The sequence below is a fragment of the Hippocampus guttulatus genome, chromosome 12 (genome assembly GCF_054856545.1).
Source record: "Hippocampus guttulatus isolate MCC_2025c chromosome 12, RoL_Hgut_1.0, whole genome shotgun sequence".
Taxonomy (NCBI): Eukaryota; Metazoa; Chordata; class Actinopteri; order Syngnathiformes; family Syngnathidae; genus Hippocampus; species Hippocampus guttulatus.
Window position 1 is genome coordinate 18,162,688 of NC_141272.1, and position 25,235 is coordinate 18,187,922.

Sequence of the window (25,235 nt, forward strand, 5' to 3'; positions counted from 1 at the left end):
GGTACACCCTGAACTGGCTGCCAGCCAATCGCGAGGCACACATAGACGAACAACATCCACGCTTACGCTCCCACTCACACTCACACCTCCGGACAATTTAAAGCTTTCCATTAGCCTGCCACGCATGTTTTTGGGAATGTGGGAGGAAACCGGAGTACCTGGAGAAAATCTCCGCAGGTACGGGTGAATATGCAACCTCCACACAGGAAGCGCGGAGCCAGAATCGAACCCTGCACCTCTGCACTGTGCTAATCAGTCGACCACCATCATGTCACACGGTTTCAAATATAAAACATACAACTTTCTTAATTCCATGGCTGTTTTGAAGGTAAATTTCTTGTGTGTTTTACATACTTGACCAATAAATATGATTCTGATTCTGTCAAAAAAGTATGCAAGTGACTTGCTGTTGCACATCTCTTCCTCCCATTTTCCCTTCTTTATTTTTCTTCCTTGCGCTCTGGATAGTTTTGGTCAATTTGACATGTTTACACAGTCTTCTGGGGTCATGTCAATAAATTTTCCCCCCTCCCAGCACAGAAAACGACCAGTATACCATTAAGGAAAAAGAGGGAGTATTTAGTACACTGAAGAAAATAATCAGTTGGATTTCACGGATAAAATTACATTTTGTGAGCGAAACATGATTTTCATGAGTGCGACCAATGTTCATACTTTTTAAAAATGTAAATCCAACACAGGCTTTGTGTCAGTGCATTATCATTTGTAGTAATATTAATTGGGCATTGCTTTAATTTAAAGCATTATTTTAATTTATGTTAGCGATTTTGTATTAAGGTTTAGTTGTCAAGTTATTGTACATATGCACAGCTTCCCCACTTGAAAAAAAATTATCCACAGAAATTTTAATCTAGATTTCATTCAAGGATCAAGCAACATTTTTTTTCCGTTCTTGTTTTTACTTTAACATTTAGGAGTTTGACAGTCCATCAAGATGTTTCATTCTTACATTCGTCAATGAGGTGCATTCAGGGCATTTGAATATGACTAAGGACTTTTAGAAAAATTTGTAAAAATAACAAGACAAAATGTGTGATTGTAAATACGTGTAAATTGTAACAGAAACATCCATCCATGCATGAGCGGAACTGCTTCATCCTCACGAGGAATGTTGAGCCTACCCCAGCTTGTTCTAACTTTTCCGTTTCATGTCAGTTGATGTATTTTGTTGTTAATGTTCTTATTGCCCATTAGCATGAAGTATTTTGAGAAAAAAATTGGTTATTTTACATTTTGTTTATCAACCATGCAATCCTTTTATTTTTATACTATTAGAGGGGAGATCAACTCAAAGTGTATTACCGTATTTTCACGACTACAAGGCGCCATTAAAAGTCTTAAATTTTCTCCAAAATGGACAGGACGCCTTATAATGCGGAGCGTCTAGTGTATGCGCCGAGTTCCAAAGCCTGACTGAGAGCACTTCTGCCCGACACGATGTTTATACAGAGAAAAGGCAGACGTGAGTGACGACAGGCATGCGGAAGTCCGCCAATGAGTGATGGGTGGGCATGCGGAAGTCCGCCAATGAGTGAAGGGTGGGGGTGTAAGAGGACGCTAAAGGCACGCCCCTAGCAGGTACCAGTCGCCAATGAGTGAAGGGTGGGCGTGTAAGAGGACGCTAAAGGCACGCCCCTAGCAGGTACCAGTCGCGTGAGTACATTGTAAAATGGCTAAATAAAGTACAACCGAACTCAGTTTTGCTTCCGTTGCCTTTTTAAAAACGTGTTTTTAGCGTGTGTCCGTATGTCTTAGCTGCTACCGTATGCTTTAAGCTAACATACCTGGTATGTTTTAGCGTGCATGCATGCTACCGTATGCTTCAAGCTAACGTGTTTTTAGCGTGCGTGCATGCATGTCGTATGTTTAAGCTGGCGTATGTTTTACCATGCCTGGCTGCGCCCAATAATACAGTACGTTTTGTGTATGTGTCAAATACAGAAATAGCACTCGTTACTGAGACTGCACCCAACAATACGGTACGCCGAATGGTCGTGAAAATACGGTAATTTTCACAGTTATATGTTCTATGCAGCCCCACTAGTCGAAACACCGTATTCTGATTAATACCACTCTAATGACGATAAACTGTCTCGAAAATGGATGGATATATTCCTATTACATTTTTATTACTTCTTGAAATGTTGGTCTTGCTTAGGCTCTGATGGTGCAGTGGTTCACTCACCTGACTTCTGCATGCAGCTTGTGTGTTGTCTGTCTCACCATGCTGCATGTGTTCTTAGTTAACTCATTCAATCCCAGCCATTTTCACTGGAGCAACCCCCTCAATCCCAGCATTTTACTGGATTTTGACTGATCTTTCAAGGCCTACAGAATATTTGGTTCTAATGCTATATAAACATGGAGCCTACCAAAATAAAGTTTGGACTCTCTTCTTTCAGCAGAAAAAAATGTTTCTATCTTTTTCCATTCTTCAGCAATCGGCATTACAAAATGGCTAAGTTTCATGAAAAACTGAGAAAAATAGCTTTTTGTAAAAGCATGCATTTCAAGCATGTGAGGCACCACTGCCACCTACTGGTCGCGTTTTTACATTATTTACAATGCAAACAGCTTATTCAGATTGCATCAGACCCTCCTCCTCTCAATGACGCAAAAAAAGACTTAGACGTACAAGTAGGTCCTTAGTAGGCAGGGCCTAATTTTAAAAAGACGTACAAGTACGTCTTGTGGAATGAAGGAGTTAATTGAAGCATTGGGACAAGTCAATTTAAAGAACAGTTTAATTTGCACTCATCATTTCCAAAAGACCTTGCAGATGAGTCTCGTACACGTCTCTGTGTTTCTCTTGTCATCATCTGCCATGTAGACATTAAAGTGAGACTGTCAAGATTAGATTACCCTGTCAGTGTCCTATGTTGTGTTTGGGCCACGTTGTTATTAGGTTATGCAGGCACATTTTTTTTTCTGATCCCAATCCAAAGCTCATTACTGTCAGTGTTTTCATCTCCTTTTGTCTAACCTTCTTTCCCTTAGTGCTAATCCGCTATCATCTCTCGCACTTGCATTTAGGCAGTATCTTACATGAACTTGCATGGTTATCATTGCTGAATGTAAACCTTTCATTGCATGTAAAGAAAACCTAAGGGTGATTGAAGCTTTAAGACCAAAGACTGAAACAGTTATATGAACAGGGCTTGACATTAACTTTGCTATTGTGGCGAATGGTTTCCCATAGTTATGAGCCACTCAACATTTACCCTAGCCACGATTTGTTTGTTGGGTAATCGGGCTTATGCACAACCAAATTCCGCATCCAGTAAAACATGTCAAAGTGCTTCCTTGCGGTTCAGGTGACTGGCAGAACCCTATGGCAGGTAAACAGGGCAAAGACTCTGTAGAAACATGAAAGTATATACTTTTTTGTTTTTCACATGTTTGAAAACGTTACCAAAGATAACTATCCAATTTTTAGTCTGTGTGTGTGTGCGTGTGTGTGTGTGCGTGCGTGTGTGTATATACAGTATATCTCCATTGTTTGAGAAGGCATGCTGGAGTCTATCCCTGTTGTCTTTGGGCAAGTCGGCGGTGTCCACCTTGAACTGGTCGCCAGCCAATCGCAGGGCCCCCAAACACGAACAAACATTCACACTCACAATCACTCTTGCAGACAATTTTGAGTGATCAGCAAAGCTACCATGCATGCTTTTGGAATGTGGGATGAAACCGGAGTACCCAGAGAAAACTCACGAAGGCACGGGAAAAACATGTAAACTCCGCACATACGAAATAATGAATACATTCAAAGCTAAATTCAACCGACTAAAGTGGCTAGTAAGAATGACAAACTTACCCACCACTGAAGAAATTCATCTGCATTTGGCAGGCTGACGGGTGTTTAGTCAAGCAGTGTACGTGAAGCAGTCTTCTATGAATCTGAACCGAGGTTCGACAGAATTTGTTGAATCTCATCAGGATTACGCAATAGCTGTTACGGCGTTGCCTACTGAAAGTGTAATTTGTGAAAATAGAAATGTTATAATGATGCCAATGATAAAAGACATCGTCATGTTTAGATGGTGAAGCTTAATGGCATCTTTTTCCATTTGACCTGTTTTAGGCACGGAGAACCTGGTGAATGGGAATCATCAGGCCAGTCCAACGCAGTCTTCCCAAGAAACTAGTGAGAGAGTCCAATCTGAGCACAGTGCAATTGTAAGCTCTATTGAGAAGGACCTCCAGGACATCATGGACTCCTTAGTCATGGATGACCTGGAACCTTGCTCCTCTGAAGACAAAAAGCCTCCTGGGGACCAACCAGTTACTCATTCACCCCTGTTACCCATGGTCAATGGTGGGGGCAGGTATTTGCTGTCCCCTCCTACGAGTCCTGGGGCCATGTCCATGGGATCCAGCTATGACAATACATCTCCACCCTTTTCTCCTCTCTCATCCCCTTCAGCAGCTAGCAGCGGTAGCTTTACTAGTCCATCTCCTGGTGGAGCACCCCAGGACCACATTTCTTCTCTGCCACCAGTGCCTGCACGCTCCTCTAGCTACAACTTCACCAGCCATTCACAACTTGTATCCCAGCCACGGGCCAACCTACCTAACTTTAATGGTGGTGGCGTAGGTCAGAAGGTACAAGAAAGCCCCAGACTACAAAGGAAGGCCTTAGGGGAGGCTCCACTAAGTCCTAAACCTAATTGCCGAGGAGTATGCCAAGATGCGTCAGAGATTCCCAGACAGATCCCACTTTTGTCTTCGAATGAATCTCTCAGTAGCAGAACTATTGTGCCAAGTAGCCCTGGTTTCAATCCCAAATTCCCAACGTGTCCCCCCAATGCCGCTAGTATGAGGACCAAGACAGCCACAGTGCTTCATGAAAGGCCTGCAAGCCCTTTTAAAGAGCAGACGACCTTAGCCGATCGCTCCATCAACTCAAGCCCACCCAGGCATCTTTCCCAACCTACTAAGGCCTATCAGCCGCCCCTCGATCCTGTTGTCCATATCATTCAAGGCTCACCGTGCCAGCAGCCTCCAGAAAGCCCTCGCATGCTTAGGCGAAACATAGAACTGAATGGTGAACGAGGTAATATCAGAGAACTTCCACCTCTAAGTCCTTCCATTGCTCGAAGAGGCATCCCAGTACTCCCGGGTGCACTTCCAGGAACAGTACCAAGTACAACCTTAAAGACACCCGATAGCACCACAGGTTTGGGTACGCTAGTATCAGGGAGTCCCAGGCTTAATCGTAAGACTGGAACTACAACTGCGGATTCCACTGGCAGTTGGGGAATGCGAGCCCGTAGTCCTTCACCCACATCTGTGATGATGGAGAGTGGCATAGGAATTCGAAAGGCCAGTTTTGGCAATTCGCTTTCATCTGCATACAGTCTTGGGTCGCTGCCTGGCTCATCACCCGTTTCCAGTCCCAGAAACAACAGAAAGATATCAACAGGGCGACCAGGGATGAGGGAGCGGAAGAACAGCATCTCAGAAATCAGTGACAATGAGGATGAGCTGGTGGAATACCATCGACGACAGAGGGAGGAGCGACTTCGAGAGCAGGAAATGGAGAGACTGGTGAGTGCTGATAAGTTCTGGGAGATCCCTGCACCTGGTTCTTTGGTCTTGAATGTTTGCTATGCTAATAGTATCTACCAGAGGACTGCATATTCTCACTTGAACTATTTAGTGTATGCCAGAAAAAATGAGTGCGCTGCTATGGAGCATTTTCTGATAGATTTCGGAAGAAGGTCGAACTTTTCCTGCTACATACTTTTCGGAAACGTATGTAATTCTGACATACAGTATTTACCCATTTATGAATTTATGCTGTATTATAATTATTACAACATGGTTGCCTAATTAGATGAAGTATTTGTTTTCAAGTCTGATTCTAAGATCTGTTATGTAAATCACAGTTGATAAACTGGTAGTCCTGTATTTTATTTGGACGTCATGTCTAATCTTCTTGCAAAGAAGTTTCTTGTTTGCGGGTAACATTTGTTGGGTTTACACAGAGGATGAGTCAGAACCTTAGTAATGTCTGTCACTTGGTTGTTGGCTCACCAAATTGCTGCTGACATGCAGCCTCGGGCTTCAGGGCGCCAGGATGTTCCCATAGTAACCAAATTGTTGTTTCCTAAGCTTTACAAGGGGAAGGGAGGGATGGGACACATCTTGAACTTGTCTGCTACTGATTCAAACCCCACAATTAACAATAATTAAATGTTTTTATGTGTGTGAATGTGATTGTGTATCATCTCTGACGGTAGTGTTTCACTTGGCTGATCTTCTTGCAGGCAGTGTGGGTTCAGCTCCCGCTCAGTGACAGTGTGAATGTGAGTGTGAATGGTTGTCTGTCTACATAAGGGCCCTGTAATTGACTGGCACAAAGGTGTTGTCTACCTTTCGCTTGAGGTCAGCAGCTTTGACAAAAATTGCAGGACATACAGGTTTTCGCTCTCATTGATTCCACTTGCTTAAAGATACTTTTGAAACATTTTTATAGCTGTTTTTGCAAAAATCACCAGCCATAAAATGCATAGTAGAGAAGAAAAAAAACCATCTATAAATCGCACACGAGTATAAGTCGCATTTTTTGCAGAAATTTATTTGGTAAAATCCAACACTAAGAACAGAAATTTCCTCTTGAAAGGCAATTTAAAATAAAAATAACATAGAGAACAACAGACTGAATAAGTGTATGGTATGCTCATGTTACATGATGCATAAACAACGAGCTGAGAACGTGCCTGGTATATTCACGTAACATATTAAGAGTCATTCAGATAACTACAGCATAAAGATCACGCTAACAAGTTTACAAACCATCAGTGTCACTCGATGCCATCGAGTCGATGGCATTTCCTCTTCTACGGCTCATCGTCAATTTATTAACACAGGCTAGAGCGCCCTCTTGCGGTTTAATGTGAAAATAACATGAAATGATATAATAATGTGTTAATAATTTCAAGCATAGGTCGCTCCAGAGTCGCACCCCCGGCCAAACTATGAAAAAAATATGACTTATGGTGCAGACAATACGGTATATTCATCCTGAAGAATATGCCAAAAGGTGTTTGATTAGATTGAGTTTAAGGCTCTGTGGGGTTTTTTTTTCTTTTTCACACTCAACTCATAAATAGCCATCCCTTCATGGATCTTGTTTTACACACCGACACATGCGGCAAAAGTGCCATTAAGTTACTCTGGGACTCTAAAATCAAATTATTTTTATTGTCATTGCATGACCTTCGTCTGTAAAGTAGAGCAGTTAGCACTTTATAAGATTTTTTAAAAATTATCAATAATTATTGTGTTGTGCATTATATTTATGTTGCAAAAATATACTCTTTAATTTAACCTGACAGAAACCTCATGAGAACTTTTATTTGCAGCCCACATCAGGACTGAGAAGGTGTAAACTAGTTCCTCTGTTCTCTGGAATTTTGGAACAACAGGAATAAAATTCAGTTCACCGAAATACTGAGTAAATCCTGTGGACTGAATAAAAATGATTAGTTATAACTATGTTCAGATTTGTTCAATCACTGCACAAATGTTGAGAATATATATAAGTGCAAAAAGATAAGTGCACACATCAAGTGTAGATGGATAACGGGACCAGCAATGGCTGCTTGAGATAACGTATCAAGATTTCTCAGCAGCATGTTTTGTTATTGTATTGTTCAAACGCAGACACTCGCAGCTGTTTGAGAAAGCAAGCTGTGGAGCTGCAGGGCCTGTAATTAGTCACAGTCGATTCATTGTCATGAGAGATTTTCTCGCCCAGAGCGAATGCATTTAAGTCATTTCACACAGACTCGTTGCTCCCCACACAACTGATTACAAAAAACAAGTTAGACAAGTGTTTTCAGCGAGGTTTATTTCAGAAAAAAAGGCATCAGGACTGCATGGGGATTCTGCTAAATTGGATGCGCTGACTCAATGTATCTCAAATTGCAGTTAAGTTTTACTGAATCAACTTTTTGAAATATTAACGAAGTCCTTTAAACATTATGAAACACAAAGCCAACAATACTGTACTGAGTATGACTGGATATGAGTGGCAGCGAGGAATATAAGAGCCCCTGATGTCACGTGACTGATCATCGCGTGCATTTACACAGCCATGCTGGCAGGATAGTCGCGGCAGCAGGCAATGGATTTACAGTGGAGAGTAGTTGTAAAATTATTAGCATTATTTTGTAGCTCTAATAACAGCACAAATATGCAGAGCAAAAATTCAGCATGTAAGAATTGCAAGTTTTCCTCCATTTCCAGATGTCGGCGGCACGGTGATCAACTGGTTAGCATGTCGGCCTCACAGTGCAGAGGTGCAGGGTTCGATTCTGGTTCCGGCCTTCCTGTGTTCTCCCTGTGTCTGTGTGGGTTTTCTCCAGGTATTCCGGTTTCCTCCCACATTCCCAAAACATGCATGGCGGTTTAATGGAACACTTTAAATTGTCCCAAGGTATGAGTGTGAGTGCGAATGGTTGTTCGTCTATGTGTGCCCTGCGATTGGCTGGCAACCAGTTCAGGGTGTCCCCCGTCTACTGCCGGAAGAGAGCTGGGATAGGCTCCAGCATGCCTGCAACCCTTGTGAGGATAAGCCGATTTGAAAATGGATGGATAGATGTAAGATGTGACAATACTCTTTAAAATGTTTTAGTTTAAAACCACAGTTTTTAGCGATTGAACTATTAGAAAATGGATGAAAAATATTTTCAAAATTTAACAAACTTTTGACCCTCTGATGCATAATTAAGTTAAATAAAACAGAATGACAGCCTAATTCTTCAACATTCGGGGACTTATGATGGATAACAACAAAGAAAAATAGAAATGACATCAAATTGGTGTTTACCTTTTGGACCTGGAGGTAATCTCTCTTTGCTGATACACAGTTGAGATTAAGTCCATCAGATCCAGCTTGTAATGACTGACACCCTGTTGTGGCAGAGACTCTTGGCTTGCATGGCGAGTCTGCAGCACAACGTCTCACGCTCATGTGAACTCACTCTTTGTCTGTGCATAGTAAATTACCGAATATTTTCTTGTAAAGTTGACCTTTAGCCCCGTTGAGGAGGACATATATCACTATCTTGCTCCACCACCTTGAACCAGTGTGACTGTACTCATCTCTTTGCTTCCAATTCAGGTCCCCTGCCAGTTTCCCAGTCCAGTGGGACATCACAAATGATGGCGTCTATTAATAAGATCAGCAAACCAAAAATACTGCCACACTCTCAAACAGATCATGACATAATGCATTGCAGCCCATTCCTAAACACAACCAGATATAAGTACCGGTAGATCATATTGCACATTGAACCTGCCGCCCCTGGCAGATAAATATAATCTGTAACCTGTGTGAAATCTCTCTCTGACGATAAATCTTGATGGTGGCGATGAGCCTTTTTCAGATATGTCTGTAGACTTTTCCTTTTGGGAAAAAAAAAGCAAATTGAGAGTTGATTTCACTTTTGTAGGCGGTATTTAACACTTATTGTCCAATTTGGCAGATAAGCAACTTCTTTTTCAATACATATATACACATACTTTGTTTTTGTTGAAGTTTCACTCTGGTTTGAAATGGCTGCAGAAGAATTGCAGTTGACTGCGTGAGCTGCTGTTTGGAAATCTCTCCACTAGAGTGGGGTGTCTGCCTGTTCACACACATGGCATTGCAGCAGCGACCTGAAAACTGAAGTGTGACTGTTTAAAAGAATTCCTCACTGGCCAAAACGTTCAGTACTGCATATTCTAAAATTGGTATTTTGTGACAGTACAAAGAATATTACCGGTCTCTTAAATTAGAATAATTTTATCATAATCATATTCAAAATATTTCAGACAAAAGTGAACCTGTAAAATAAAAAAAAAATCTATAATTAAAAAAAGCAAAAAGAAAGCTAAAAAACAGTTTTATTATAGAACTTTAGAGGGCGTCTTTTCTCTGATTCTGACTCTCTTTCGTCACAACAAATGTTTACATGATCGTGTAAAAGAGCATACCAATATTGAGTTAATCTTAAAGTTAATTTTAGATCAATCAACAAGACCCTTCTCACATAGGGAAGTCTCCGAAGATTTGGGTGGGGGCAAGGCTGCTCTTCACATCTCCCAAAGTAGCACAGTGAGTTCACTAACTTAGTCTGGGAACTCTTTGGAGAGAAACTCACAAGCAACAGTATTTTCTAGGCGATTTAGTTTTGGATTATCAGAGTCTGTCATTGGCTTGTATTGTTTTCGTAGCAGGACACGACCCACACTGAGAAAAGGCCAGAACACGAGCAGGCCACGGTTAGTCTGCTCGCCCTGCCAAAACACAGGCCAGGTCTTCTTACAAACATGGCAACCATAATAATGGTAATTTTTGATGCATTGCTCTCATGATTGTTGCAGTCTGATTGAATTTAAACCAGCCCGCGGGTGGTCCTGGATTTATCCTTCCTGTCATGTCTGCTTCTTTGCCACATGGAAAAAAAGAATCAAGTCATCATCCATCCATCCATCTGTCCATCCATCCATTTTCTTATCCGCTTTACCCTCACAAGGGTCGCGGGGCGTGCTGGAGCCTATCCCAGCTGTCTTCGGGCAGTCGGCGGGGGACACCCTGAACCGGTTGCCAGCTAATCGCAGGGCACACAGAGACGAACCACCATCCGCGCTCACACTCACACCAGGGAACAATTAAGAGTGTTCAATTAGCCTGCCATGCATGTTTTTGGAATGTGGGAGTCCCCGGAGAAAACCCACGCAGGCATGGGAGAACATGTCAGCACAAGTCATCATAAATAAATGAATAAATCAATAAATTAAAACACTCCAACACCATTATTACCTATTCTGTCAATATTTAGTGCAACTGCAATACTAAAATAACTCGGTCTTGTTTTTTTATCAAACCTATATTTTGGGGGGAATATTGAAAAATCCCATCCTGTAAATCAATGACTTTTACATGACATTTTATACTTTTTATTTTTATTACGTGTATGTATTATCCACAAATTATATTTGTGTGTCGAATTGGGGGTGAAATGACCCACAACATACCAGGAGGATTACCAAATTTGACATTCAAGCACTGAAAACTCATAGGTCATCTCATTAACCCAACAAATGAGAGAACCTTCATTCCCACTGAGAAGTGTTAGCTGGGCAGGCAGAATCGCCTAAAAGTGGTGTATTCTGGAGTGTAGTTGATCCAAAGTGTTCTAGAAAAATATACCGGTACCTCAAAACTCATGCGTGATGTCACTCATGTCAGACCTCAGGAAACATTGTACAAAGTATAAGACTTTAGTTTAGCTGCATGTTAATTTTTTTTAAACATGATTCATGGTTCCTACTTTACAGAGAAGGATTGGAGGTCTCACTTTAAGACATGAAGAAGCGAGCAGCAGCAAATTCAATTGAGGTTATGACAAAATGTCACCTGGCTACCTCAAACTTGATTTCATTGGCTCTATTTTCATGCCCATCAGAATAAGCCTAGCGCCCTTAAGGCATGGTCTACCTCTGTGGAGGCAGGTTGGACCTTGTTTTGGTATCTTTGCTGACAATCAAAGCGGCTCCTCCTGTTCCCTTTATATGACACGCATGACAGGCGTAATAGTAATCCTTGAAATAGCGGAAGAAGAAATACATTTGCTTTTGTCCTGCGGCACTTCGGGGCATGCAAAATATGTTTACAAGTAATTGCAATTTTTGTTGGCTTGGGAGATCACAGACCTGTGAAGTGGGCACTTGAAGACTGCCTTCCACCCGGGGTTATTGTATTTAATAAAAATGAAATAACTAAAAATAAAATTGGAAAAATAAAATAAAAATGACCATGCTTGAAAAAATTATAAGAGAATGTAACTGCATTTTACGTTTATGAAACTAAAATTAACTATAATTCCAAGTAGTTTTATTCAAGGTGTTTCCTGTATTTACTGTATATATCAATACAAACATTAACCTGAGTTTTTTCCCTTGCAAAGCACATCCCCCCCCCCCCCCACAACAACAAAAACAAAAAAAGCAACCAAACAAACTAACAACAAAACAAAACATTAATTTTACTGAGAGATAGGAAGGTAAAAAATGTAGTCTACATTGTGTCGTCCCTGGATGGCAGATTCCGTGGTCCACTACTGTAACTGTGATGTCATCAGTAATTCTATTTTTGCACCGCCACGTCTTTTTCCTCGGCCTCCTCTAACTGTCACTCTTTCTGCTCCATTGGTTGTACACCACAGCAAAATATCATTGAAAACCCACGAAATTTTCAATATTTATTGTAGATCTCCATAATACAATGTCTGGTTAATGTCTAATCATCATTCTACTTAGTGGCATTACTGTGTTCAGAGTTGTATTCCTGCGTTACTTTTTTCACCAACTCGGGGGAATAACGGAAATTTTTAGAATCCGTATGATTTGTGCGATACGGCCATATACGTAAGATTCACCACAAAATCCGTATGAACTATGGCTAAACCGTATGAGTTGACAGGTATGATAATGTCCCAAAAAGCATTTACTGTTTCGTGATGCCTGATTATGCATTGTTACTAGTCTGGACTTTCTTAAAGAATCTATATTTGAGCTTCAGACTTACAAGTGTGTAATTGTCAAATGTGACAGTCAATGTTTCTTTGGCGCTTAAACTGGGCTTTCAAACTAACTACAGTCTCAAAACTAAATTATCCTTCTTCTCCCTATGAGTGAATTTCATTAGCATCCGCTTCCAAAGTGTGGGCATGAAGACATAATTTTATAATTTCATATTTACAGCAAATAGTTTAACTTGCAAGATGACGTAACTGAATGCACCTCTTACAAACTTCTAACTAGAGCTGAGGAACAACAATCAAGCACTTTGGCTATGTTCACACTGCAGCTAAATTCCAATTTTTGCCACACATAGATTTTTTTCATTCAGTGTGAACAGTATAAGATTTTTATGTCGGACCCGGGCCTCTTTCCTATGTGGCTATAAATTGACCTATCTGACATATACGTCATTAAGAGCTCAATATACGTCGCCGAGGATCAGGGCCGGATGTTTTACAGATAGCAAGATAACAAATGTTAATCTGCCTGCAGATATATGAAAAACAAGACTTTGTTGAACATTACCCTGTCTGCTCGGGATGCACAGTACATGTGAAATTGCAGAGCGTTTCACAGAACTGTTCAGCTGTACACTTACTTACACACACACAAGTATTGTAAGCGGTCTGATGAAAGGTACACAGTATGGGAATTGCCGTGGGTACTTCGGCGAGAAGAACAACAACATGAAAAGGCTACAAGACAAAACAGGAGAGTCACTCTCCGGGGATGGAAGGCGCTAAACGATTCCAACTGTTGCTTATATGAAAATAAGAAAAAGACTTAATTGAGGAGACCACTCTGAAATGGCAGAGTGGCATTCCTGACAAATTGGAGCAAATTATTCAAATGTTCCTTCTCATTGTTGCAGAATGTAAATTCATAGTCAGTGGAACTTGTTTCTCTGTTTTGTGATGCTGGTCAGCCTCAAGCTTGTTCATATTCAAAAAGTGATTCCTTCAAATTATCGTCATTTGGACACTAGCCTGGCAAGCCACGCCAAGAGCACGCGATTCAAAGCGGCTGGGCCTCCGTCCAAAACGAGCCATAGAACCAAATTGATTTACTTGCTGTGCTGTGTATCCTTTGTGCTCAATGTCACTCTTCGGGGGGCGGAAGTCCACCCTCATTGAAAATGGCACGTTTTTTTTTTTCTCCCAACATCACGTCCACTCTTTGCTGATTGGTTCATTGCGTTTGTCTGTTTGCTCAGGTTTGCTCCATCTCAGAAATGTGCTTGATGAGCCTACTCACTGGCGATTGAGCCTGGATTTCCAGGCTATTTGTATGCGAGCAGGTTGGGGTGAGCTAAATTTAGCTAAAATCCCAGATGTGGGATTCTGTGGAAGTCTGACATCAAACAAATGTCTCAAATTCGATGCGTCAACTTAAATTACATTTTGGCCCGGCCTATTTTAAATGTGATCGAAATCGGATGGCTCCTCCTATCCTAAATGTTTTACTACTGCCCTCAAGACATTCTGCTAGTCAATAAGACAGTGGGTCTTATCTGTTTGCGAGCAGATGTTGAGTGGGAGGACTCAAGAGTAGCTGTTGACTTGCCAGCAAATGTTGGATGCTTGGCTCTTCTTGGTTGACTACAGCAATTTACAGGACAAAGGGGTATTTTTCCTGTCATCCACCCAGCTCAAAGATCACTCATCTGAGATTATAGGTTCAGATGTAGTTGTTTTCGCTGAGGAAAAACTGCGAGAGCGTTAGGAAGCATCAGGGAAGGTATATATTTGTAGCTAAAGTGTTCCAATTAATTCTCTAAAGTAATAGAAATTAATGATATCTCACTGGGGCCAATTGTATGGATGAATGCTGGCTTTTCATTTCGTCATATTTAATTCAAAGTCCTTCCCATTATGTTCACATTGACATTCTCCCCCGCATCTAATGGCGAGCAGGCGTATATGTTTTCGTCATGCCAGAACCAGGACTACTTTCTGTTTCCATGTGTAAAAATCTGTCAGTTTCACCATGTGACTCTGAATTCGCACCCTGTGGAGCAGCTTGTTTGGCTGTCCTCTGGGCATTCTGGAGGGGTAAGAAAGGGGGACTTCTAGTGTTCTCCCAAGTTTTCCCTTAATTTTTTGAGGTGGTCAAATTGTATGACCTGACGGGTGTTTAACTATAGAAGTTCTACTGCTAACCATCTAATCTATAGCTTGTATATAACCCTAATGTGATTTTTTTCCCCCTTTACTCAGGAGAGACAGCGACTGGAGACAATCCTAAATCTCTGTGCTGAGTACAACAAAGGAGAGTGCAACAGCTCGGACCCACTGAGCTTTGGGAAGACAAGTTTCCCAGGGGAGTTTTCAGATGGCTCAGTGCAGGGCGCCTCCGTCAACAGCGTCCTTGGAGGAACATCGACCTCAGCCCCTTTGCGTCTGGCACAGAGACAAAAGGAGAGCGATGAGGAAAACCTGAAGGAGGAGTGTAGTAGTACAGAGAGCACTCATCAGGAGGTGAGGACATCTCCAGCTCCGTGCACAGCATCAGACCTGCTCAATGGAGATAAACAGGTCAGACGGAATGCTTCGTTCACGTATGGTCGGCATGCTGCAGCACAACCCAGCGTGTGCAAAAATGATCCCTGGCTTAATTGAAAACAGAAGCTCACGATTAGCATCTTTTACTGAATCCTTGCAGTTGTTTATTTAGTGTACTCATGGTTTACATCACAACGGCAGTTTCCCAGCACAGCTTAAAACAACCTACAAAAATACTGGCTGCTTATGCCAAATCCATGTTGTGTTCACCAACTTCCTCTATTCAATTTGACGTGTTGAATTATTTCCCTTTATCCATCTATCCATCCATCTATCCATTTTCTGAAGCGCTGTATCCTCACAAGGGTCGCGGGGCATGCTGGAGCCTATCCCAGCTGTCTTGGGGCAGTAGGTGGGGGACACCCTGAACCGGTTGCCAACCAGTATTTCCCTTTAAAGCAAGGTTTTACCAGGCACATTGGTATAGTAAACAAAACCCATGCATGTTAATATTCATGTCAGCTTCATCCTTAGTGGTATACTCAATTCATTTAAAAAAAAAAACAACAAATATTTTTTTTTTTGGCTGTTCGTAGAATTTGCATGGCAGATTTTTATACGCGTTGGATGCTGTTGATGCTTTAACCGAAGCATAATAAGACATTGGCCCCTCTACCTGCAGCATGAGGATGTGATCAGTTCAGATCGAATGGAGCTTGGTTACCTGGAGGAAGAGAGAGTACGTGTTCTATCACGACTTGATGAACTCAAAACTCGGCTGACGGAGCTGGAGCAACAATACCAAGAGTCCAAACAAGAGGTAGTGTGAAGCTAGCACTGCAAAGAAATGATGCTATTGAACTCAAAATACAATGTGTAAAGATACATTATATGGACAAAAGCTTTGGACGCATGGCTATTATACCTAGGGGAGCTAAAGGTAAAAGGACGTGCGTAGCTAGTCTTACCATTGATGTCCTAAAAGCTTCAGCTACTTTTGGGAGATACATTGATAGATTTTTCTCATAAATCATTGTACAAAAACCAGTAGGATAAATAATCTTAATTATTATAAGAAAACTAATTGTCATGACCAATCCATCCATTTTCTGATCTCCTTATCCTCACAAGGGTCGTAGGGCGTGCTGGAGCCTATCCCAGCTGTCTTCAGGCAGTAGGCAGAGTACACCCTGAACTGGTTGCCAACCAATCGCATGGCACACATAGACGAACAACCATCTGCACTCACACTCACACTTAGGGACAATTTAGAGCAGGCATGTCCAACTCCGGGCCTGGAGGGCTACTGTCTTGCCTGTTTTCCGGCTCTCCCTGCTGCAACACAACTGATTTAGACGATCAGCTCATCAGCCAGCTCTGAAGCAGCATTAGAACGATCCTGATTAGTTGAATCAGGTGTGTTGCTCCTGGGAGAGCTGGAAAACAGGCAGGACAGTCGCCCTCCAGGCCTGCAGTTGGAGACCCCTGATTTAGAGTGTTCCATTAACCTGCCATGCATGTTTTTGGAATGTGGGAGGAAATCAGAGTACCCCGAGAAAAACCACACAGGTACGGGGAGAATATGGAAACTCCACACATTATCAGGCCGGAGGCAGAATCAAACCCTGCACCTCTGTACTGTGAAGCCGACGTGCGAACCAGTTGACCACCGGGCCGCCCACTTACACATATATAAGCTGTACAGTATATCATTTGCAGTGGTAGGAGTAAAAAAATATATATAATAATAATAATAATAAAAATAGTTTTTCCACTCCTCTAGGCGGAAATGGAGCGTGCCTTGCTGCAGGGAGAGAGGCAGGCAGAACTCGACCAGATCGAGGCCGAGACGGACATCATTAGTCAGCTGCAGCGCAAGCTAGATGAGCTGGAAATTGCCATTCAGCGAGAGAAAGACAAGGTACAGGTCATTTCATTTTTATGATTGTGGCAAAGAGAAAAGACGCACACACTTTACCTCTGCTTTTCTTCCATCGCAAAGCTACACTTCCTGTTGGTTCACCATTGCTGATGTCATTGTATAAGATGTTGCAAGTATCAGTATGAGACATTGTAACTGTAAGATTTTGAAGGCATTTAAGGGATTGTGAAATTTTGGTTGATTGACCTGAACCCTCTGGTCAATTTCTCTGATTTTAACTCTGCTGCCTCATTAACATCCGTTACCACCCTCTCAATTGATTACCCCGCTTCTTCAAATTCAATTGCTGCTTGTCTGATCCGTGTTTCTTTTTTTGGTTTCGAAAACTTGCATGACACAGACCTTGTAGGCCTCACTTTCGGTGTCTCCTTTGTTCTGTTGCGCACCTGCGTTGCAAATGGGGTTCAGGAGGGTATTGTCGTAGCTTACAGAAAAACTGCATTTTCTTTTGCCCACATCTGCCACTTTGTAACAGTTGGGGGATTAAAAACATTTCTGGGAAAACCCATGCTCTTTTTATCGTCAAGTTTCTGTTTGCTTATTTACTTTGAATGTCCAAGTCGTCTTTGGCAAGAATTTTAATTTACAGAAATTCACTTTCAGGATGAAAACCATCCCTCAAGAACACTTGGTTTACTGCTAACACGTTCAGCTTTTTATTTGCATGGCATGAAATTTGAGCAGCGTGTGTCTCTTTCTTGCTTTCTCTCCCCTTTCTCTCACTCCATCCCTCCACCAACCCCAATTCCAACCATCCATACTCTGTGTGGGTGTGTGCACTGTCTTTCTAGGAGAGGGCTAATGTTGAGGCTGAGCGTCAGGCCCTGCGGAGTCTCCAGGAGGGCCATGCTGAGCTGAAGAACCAGCTGCATAACTGTCCCGAGTCCCTGCGCGAACAGTTACAGGAACAGTTCAAAAGGGTGGGTCGTCAGTCGAGCAGAAATACTCTAGCCAGCGAGTTCATTCAGAAATTGCCAAAACCGCCAGTGGAATCAGGGACTCAAACCGAGACGCAGATATTGAAAGCCCCGGTCCCTCCATGGCATCGTCTCCCATATAAAGCAGAGCTTAGTTACACAAATACTCATCACGATACCACAACCCTGCACAATACGCAAATTAGGATGGCTACTCGAGGTGCAACAAAAAACAATTTGAATCAAAACATCTGGTTTTCTTTAAAAGATGCAAGTGCGTCTAACCAAATTGTTGCACTTTAACGCAAATATATCAAGATGCACATTGAATCGTATTTTATTGGAGAGATCTACAAGTATCTTGAAGGAAATGCCACATTTACAGTACATCCCAATGTATGTAAAATGATGGCAAGAAACTCATTGCATCATAGCCTATCTACCTAAGCCATAACATCAAATCGAATCCCACTGTATCAAACCAAATGAAATTGTTCTACTTCAAAATCAAAACGTCTTTGAATCGTATTGCACCTCATATATTGAGATTCGTCTTTAATTGGAGAGATGCACACCCCTACTCACTCCATTAAAAAAATGCTTAGTTACCAAAAAAGCCTTTCAAAATAGTTTAAAAATGAATGCACTGGCATTTTCTCCCTGAAATTTGGCAAATTTGTAATAACTCGTGCTGTAATTTGAGAGTTTTCAGTACTTTGATTTATGTTTTTATTGGTGGACTCTGCACAATGTATGTCCATGTATACATGGACATACATCCAACGGTCTAGATTTCTTTAACTGTAATGGGAATTAGTTCTTTACCTCTGGTTGGTGCATTGAAGTAAACTGGGAGGTTGAAAATGAATCATCCTTAACTCTGGAACACACCTTGCTGTCAGAGATTTTAATTGCGGATTTAAAATACCTCAACATTTTTTTGGGGTCAGAACTGCTGACAGTACAGTTAACCATGAATATGCAAACAAAGCAAATACTGCACTACCGTAACATGGTTTTCATCTATGTTTTGTCCTGGTAAATTTGGATTTCCCAGCAGCCTTCAATACAGCATATCGGTAGTTTATAAAAAAAGAAATTCTTACACCATTTAAGAAGAAACCTGAAAACAAATGAATATGAAAGCTAAAAAGCTAAGAGAATACTTTGTCTTTGTAGTCTGAGTGCTGAACTTTGAAGCAAAGTTGGCAATGTAACCCACACTCAACTTTGACATATCCTTTTGAAAATGCCATGCTCTTCAAAGCAACTGCTGAGGACCTTGTAGTTCACCCGCGCTGAATAAATTTTTGCTGAAAAAGAAGTCAGGATGACATGGCGTGCGAATGGTTTTGTGTGGCACATCATGCCTGCTTTGACTGATCAAGTATTGTAACGTGCACTGTAGCAGACACGATTGCAAACAATGGACTATTTTTGTGAGAAGTCCTTGTAGTGTCCTTCACAAAGGTGAACATTTTTCTCCCCTATGATGCCACACCAATGTTTTCTGCAACTCCCAATATTGTCACGGAATCTCACAAATGGTTTCTGGTTACGTTAGCTCCTCCTGAGGTATGCTGGTAAAATCTGGTAAAATCTCATGTGCATGTTCGTGCTGCACTGCATGTGTGGTTCTGATCTGCATTTCTTCAGCAATTTGTCATGGCCGGCTTACGTCTGTTAACCGCACACTAATCAATTAACATGGACCAAGACTAAAGCCGTCCTGTGCCCCCCCCCCCCCCCCCTCACTATCATCCAGTTATTTAAATGACTATTGGTTCAAAAGTAAAAGATCATTGGTGTTTGTCTTGGTTACAATGTTAACCAATGTTGTGCACGTCAGTGACATTTTGTTTTACAGACCCTTGACGATTTAAAGCCCTGTCCAGCGCGTCCACAGCTGCGATTTCAAGAGTCTGTCTGCAGAATAGAAATATGTCTGAAATTGTACCTATTAAAAGTACAGACATCTAATTCATTATTACAGAGAGAGGGTACAAAGAGAGGAAAGATAGGACGGTGTGCTAAATCAGGGGTCTCAAACTCAATTTAACTGGGAGCTGCTGGAGCTAAGGCGTGGGTGAGGCTGGGCGGCGTTAGGTTTAAAAAAATACATTTATTAAAAGCAGAAAAAATATATTAATATATTCTTAAATGCTATAGCTTCTGTTATACCCTACAGTTTTTCAGTGCTTTGGTTCCGGTTTTCCACAAGAAAAGCTCCGATAAAACATTCCACTGTTCTTAAATATCTTAATTTTTATTTTTCTACACAAAATAAGATAGAAAAAAATAAATAAACAAATCAAAAACGTAATTTCCGCTGGTACTAGATCAACTCAGGGTCCTGCACCTGCATATGACGTCAAGCACGGCACAGTTTGTGATTGGTTGAAGGCCAGAAACCATAGAAACACAAAGTGTGGTGACCGTTTAATATTAAATACATTAAAAAAAAAGAAAAAGATCGGCGTGGAGCTAGTATGGAGCTAATGCTAACATGTACATATACACATAAAACTTTGTTTGTGTGTATGTAATAATGCTAGCTCCGTGTTAGTGTCTTAGCACTCATTTTCACCGTTCTTGTGCGTGTGCAACGTCAGGTCTGATGCTTTGAAGCACCCGGATCCGGTAACAGCCACGCTGGCGTGTTGTTTATCTGTTTAACTGTGTATGCAGCAGCAGCGGCAGGTTGTTTACATCTGTGGTTTACACGTGTATTCAAGCCGGTGCGGGGGACCGTTGGCACGGCCACGTTGCCGCTATAGTCTGGGTGCTCCCAAGCTCTCGACCTTCGAATGAGACAGACCTACCTATTTAGCACGGAGGTAGTGCTAACAAATACTGTACAGCATCCATATCAAACTTGCGCGGGCCGCACTAACATTAAACTTTCACATCAAGGTGGGGGCCTCAAATTAGCATCCTGCGGGATGCATTTGGCCTGCAGGCCGCAAGTTTGAGACCAGCGTACTAAATAAACATAATGTATAAAACATGTTACTATATTTTGTATGCGTGGGTTTTCTCCAGGTGCTCCAGCTTCCTCCCACAACCATGCTTCTTTACATTAACTGAACGTTTAAATTGCCCAAAGGTGTATATATGACTGCGAATGGTCAAGTCCGGTCCAGAGTTTATCCCATCTCTTGTCCAAAGTGAGCCAGGATAGGCTCCAGCTCACCCATGACCACTAACGAGGACAAGTGGCTGTAAAAGTAGATGGGTTGATGTACTGTTGCAAAATATTAATTAATTTTAATAGCTATTCTATATTATTTTAATTCTCTTTAAAACATGCCGCCCAGATGTAAAAGTCAAAGTATTTTGTTTTGCTCTTGGAACCTAACCTGTCTGAAAATGATTTTGAAGCAGTATTGGTGGTGATTTAATCCAATCCGTTTGTGCCCATTTGTTAGGATGGAGAAGCTCTGGAAGCAGGAACCAAGAAATTTGAGGATCTGGAGTTTCAACAACTTGAGAGGGAAAGCAGCTTGGAGGAGGAAAGGGAGACAATGAGCCAGCAGTTGCTGCAGGAGAGAGCAGAGTACCACAGGACCGTGGCCAAAAGGAAGGTACGGAAGCCTACAACAGCGATTCCTTGACAGGATCTCTGAAGGCCGCTGCTTTCTTGAAACATGTTACATGTTGTGTCATTAATCACAAACAGTATCTCCTTCAATTCTGATGAAATTCTTGGGGAAGATGAATTTGCCAACTTTTTCACTAGGTCTTGCAAATATCTATATCCTTTTCTTTAGGTTGAGATATAAAGGTTAGGTCCAAATCACTGATGAAAAAGGAACATTATTGTTTTACCAGTTGACTCTTATCTCAAGTTTAGACTCTGTACACACACGCACGCACGCACACACACACACACACACGCACACACACACACACACACACACACACACACACACACACACACACACACACACACACACACCACACACACAGAGCATTCCATTAACCTGTCATGCAGGTTTTTGGAATGTAGGAGAGGAAACTGGAGAAAACCTACACAGGCATGAGGAGAACATGCAAACTCCACACAGGAAGGCCAGGGCCTGGATTCAAACCTTGCACCTCTGCACACATTTGTACATTATTTTGCTCCATGTGATTTTTTTTTAAAATCCCACTCGATCTTCATAGTCTTGCATTACACATATGTGCTTATTCAGGAGAAAGTGACTGCTTTGGAGAACCAGGCCAACCAGTTGGGCCTCCAGGCATCTCAGGAATGTGAGCGTCTCGCCAAAGACAGGACCATCATGCTGCAAATGCTCCAAAAGGTTCACAATTTAAAATCTGGCTAATTGCAGTAAATGCAGATCTAGTAGGATTACAGATTTGAATTCATTTTAGTCACTGGCCCCGTTGAATGTAGTGAAGAATCGCTTTATAAGAATTGTCTTTGTCTTGTAAAGGAGAAAGAGAGGCTCTCTGCTTTGGAACAGAGGTACCACAGTTTAACTGGAGGAAAGAGCTTTCCAAAGTCCCCTACAGCCATGAGAGAAGTAAGATTTAATGTTGTTGTTATCCAATGCACTCACACCCATAAACACAAGGCAGCTTTGCTTTGGTGACGAATGACTGACTCTTGCCTTTGTGTTTGTTAGTGTGCTTTTCACTTTAGTCTTGCTTTTTTTCATTGCTCATCTTATACACTTGTATGTCACTTCATAAAGCCATAACAGAACTTCTGTGTCTAAAAAAACGTCTGTGTCTACCTTTAACTGTCAAAAAAAGAGTCACAGTGCCTTCGTAAGTACTGTATTTTTTTTCCATTTATTTCCAGCAAGGCAATAGTTTTTCACCACACATAAAATCTCTGAACCTTGAAGACCTGACATAAACCCAGATCATCAAAACATCTGGCTCTTCTTTGTTTGACGTGCCGATCACACTGGACCCGGGATTTGGTCTCACGATCAGATTTTTTTTTTTTCCGGAATTTTCAGGAAAGTCCACTTCCATCTCTGATAAATGTAATGAAAACATTTTGTAAAGTTTAAAATAAGGTAACCATAACAGTTATTTATTCAGTCACTGCTCTTCGTGGACTGACTTTAGGAAGACCCCCAAAGGTATAAAATAAATCAATCAATCAAATTGATTTCAAATGATACCTGGAACAGAGTTATATTTTGCTTGTCCTCCTTAACTTTTTGTATTCTGATTATGACCCCAATCCATCACTTTTACTGGCCGTAATCACATCATTATGTCATGCCATGGATCAGTTGTAGAGTGGTTGTCTCCCAACCCAGAGGTTATGGGTTTGATCCCTGGCACTTGTGATGGTGTTGAAATGTCCTTGAGCGAGATAGTGAAACCTCCAGTTGCCCCTAATGCTGCATCATCACTAAATGAACGAGGAGTCCCTGTTGAAGTGCTTTGAGTGCCTTGGAGATGGAAAAGCGCTCGACAAGTGTAAGCCCAAAGCCCCATAACATCTATATGAGGTGGTAGGTCCCTGTACATTTACCAATGGGCTCGTTAAAACAAAACATTATTTGTGTTGTTCATTTTCTGCAATCCCAATGCAGACATTTAAATGGGGGCAAACGGACCCCAATGCAGCCTCAATGCAATGTTTTAATGTTTTGCCGTGTTGCTATAAAATGGGTTCTGTCATGCAAATCCTTTGTACCGTATTGGCCCGAATATAAGACGGCCCTGATTATAAGACGAGCCCCTCTTTTTCAAGACTCAAGTTTGAAAAAAGACTTTTTTAACACCAAATTAATTTTTATACAGTAAATAATTACAGTACATCTGAAACAAATGATTATAATGTATTTGAGAGAAAAAGCATGTTATTTTGCCTCATTCAAATCTTAATATCTGAACATTTAAATATGTAAACTAAAGTGCAATCACATTCGTAAATGAATGGCTTCTGGTTTTTGAAATGTAAACAAACCAGTCTATTGTGATAAAACAACAAAACATCATACATCATAACTTCTCCTCAGCTGCCGGTTAACCTGGCCGATCTTCGACCCACTTTTCTCCAGATTGTCGCTACGTTTCTCCATTTTCTGTTATCTCTGCTATTATTTTCTTCTCTTTTCTTTCTTACCGCTATTTTTTATTTTTCTTCTTCATGCTACCGCTATTTTTATTTTTATTCTTCGTGACACGGGTTCACTTTGGCCTGGGGAGTCAAGTTCAGCATTCGCTTCAATGATATCTGGCGCCATCTAGCGTCGTGAATGGGTATAATGTCTAGACCCCGAATATAAGACGACCCCCACTTTTTCAGTCATATTTCACTGCAAAATATTTTATATTCGGGGCAATACGGTACTTCTCCGTTGTGATGTACAGGTATGTTTAATGCATTGTCCCCCCGCTGGGCCTCTCTCGCAAAATTTTCTGCTGATGTTTCTACTCTTCCTCTGCCTTACCGCTGGTTTTTCGCACACGTGTGTGTGTGTGTGTGTGTTCTGGAAGGAGTATGTGACAGTGAGCCATTTGAGTCAGATGTATGGGATGCCCAAGGTGGAGTCCTCTGCCACCTCTCCACTTTGCCGTCCCCTGCAGTCTGAAGCTGTAGATACAACCTTCTCCTGCTCCCCCTCTTCTCCCAACATTTCCTGGTCTTTCCCTGTGGAGGTGTGTGCTGTCCTTCTCCTTTTACTCCTCACGTAACCTCTGAAAGCACCAATATCTCCCTATCCTCTATGTACAGCATTTTTCTGTCATTCTGTACTCTTAACCTATTAAGTTTCTCATTTCCCACTGATAAATAGTAACGGTGCAATCGTGATTTAAATCTGAGGCACTTTAATGTCTATAATGTCAGTGTTACGAGATATTACCAGAGTTGTTATTGTCGACAAAGGCCCATTGAGACACTTTGCAGTGTGATTTAGCAGAGCTCTCCCCCAGCTCAGTCCAATCCATTGTTGTTTTCAAAGAGTGGTGAAAAGTAGTTTTCATTAACATACTGCCGTATTTACGATAGAAATGTGACAGTCATTAGGTTGTGATTAGTCTGATGTCCAAGAAGTCAGTTTGGCTTTGCTGCTTTGAATCGGATTATTATTGGTCCCTGTCCAGGGCTAATGTTAGATCACGATAATATACAGGTATATATTTTTACTTTTTGTCATTATCTTACTTTCCTAATTAGTTGGGAGAACTAGTTCTTTCAGTTTAAATTACCAAATGATCAGCATCTTCAACTTTGTGCATTTTTGGAGGTCTTTCTACTGAACGTTGTAAAAAAAAAAAATCCATCAATATATCAAG

At 41.5% G+C, this 25,235-nt stretch overlaps 1 protein-coding gene across 7 annotated transcripts in view; it reads left to right on the forward strand.

Annotated features, from left to right (window-relative positions):
* Window positions 1-25,235, forward strand: part of phldb1b (pleckstrin homology-like domain, family B, member 1b) — an 83,833-nt gene that overhangs the window by 43,518 nt on the left and 15,080 nt on the right. For 4 of the 7 annotated variants that reach the window (XM_086124945.1, XM_086124946.1, XM_086124949.1 and 1 more), the window contains 9 exons: window positions 4,103-5,568; window positions 14,817-15,134; window positions 15,784-15,921; window positions 16,885-17,022; window positions 17,835-17,963; window positions 21,389-21,544; window positions 22,157-22,267; window positions 22,403-22,492; window positions 24,435-24,596. In XM_086124945.1, the coding sequence (XP_085981071.1) occupies window positions 4,103-5,568; window positions 14,817-15,134; window positions 15,784-15,921; window positions 16,885-17,022; window positions 17,835-17,963; window positions 21,389-21,544; window positions 22,157-22,267; window positions 22,403-22,492; window positions 24,435-24,596 (2,708 nt within the window). The remainder of the gene's footprint in view (window positions 1-4,102; window positions 5,569-14,816; window positions 15,135-15,783; window positions 15,922-16,884; window positions 17,023-17,834; window positions 17,964-21,388; window positions 21,545-22,156; window positions 22,268-22,402; window positions 22,493-24,434; window positions 24,597-25,235) is intronic. The other 3 variants (XM_086124947.1, XM_086124948.1, XM_086124951.1) reach the window with 2 other exon arrangements.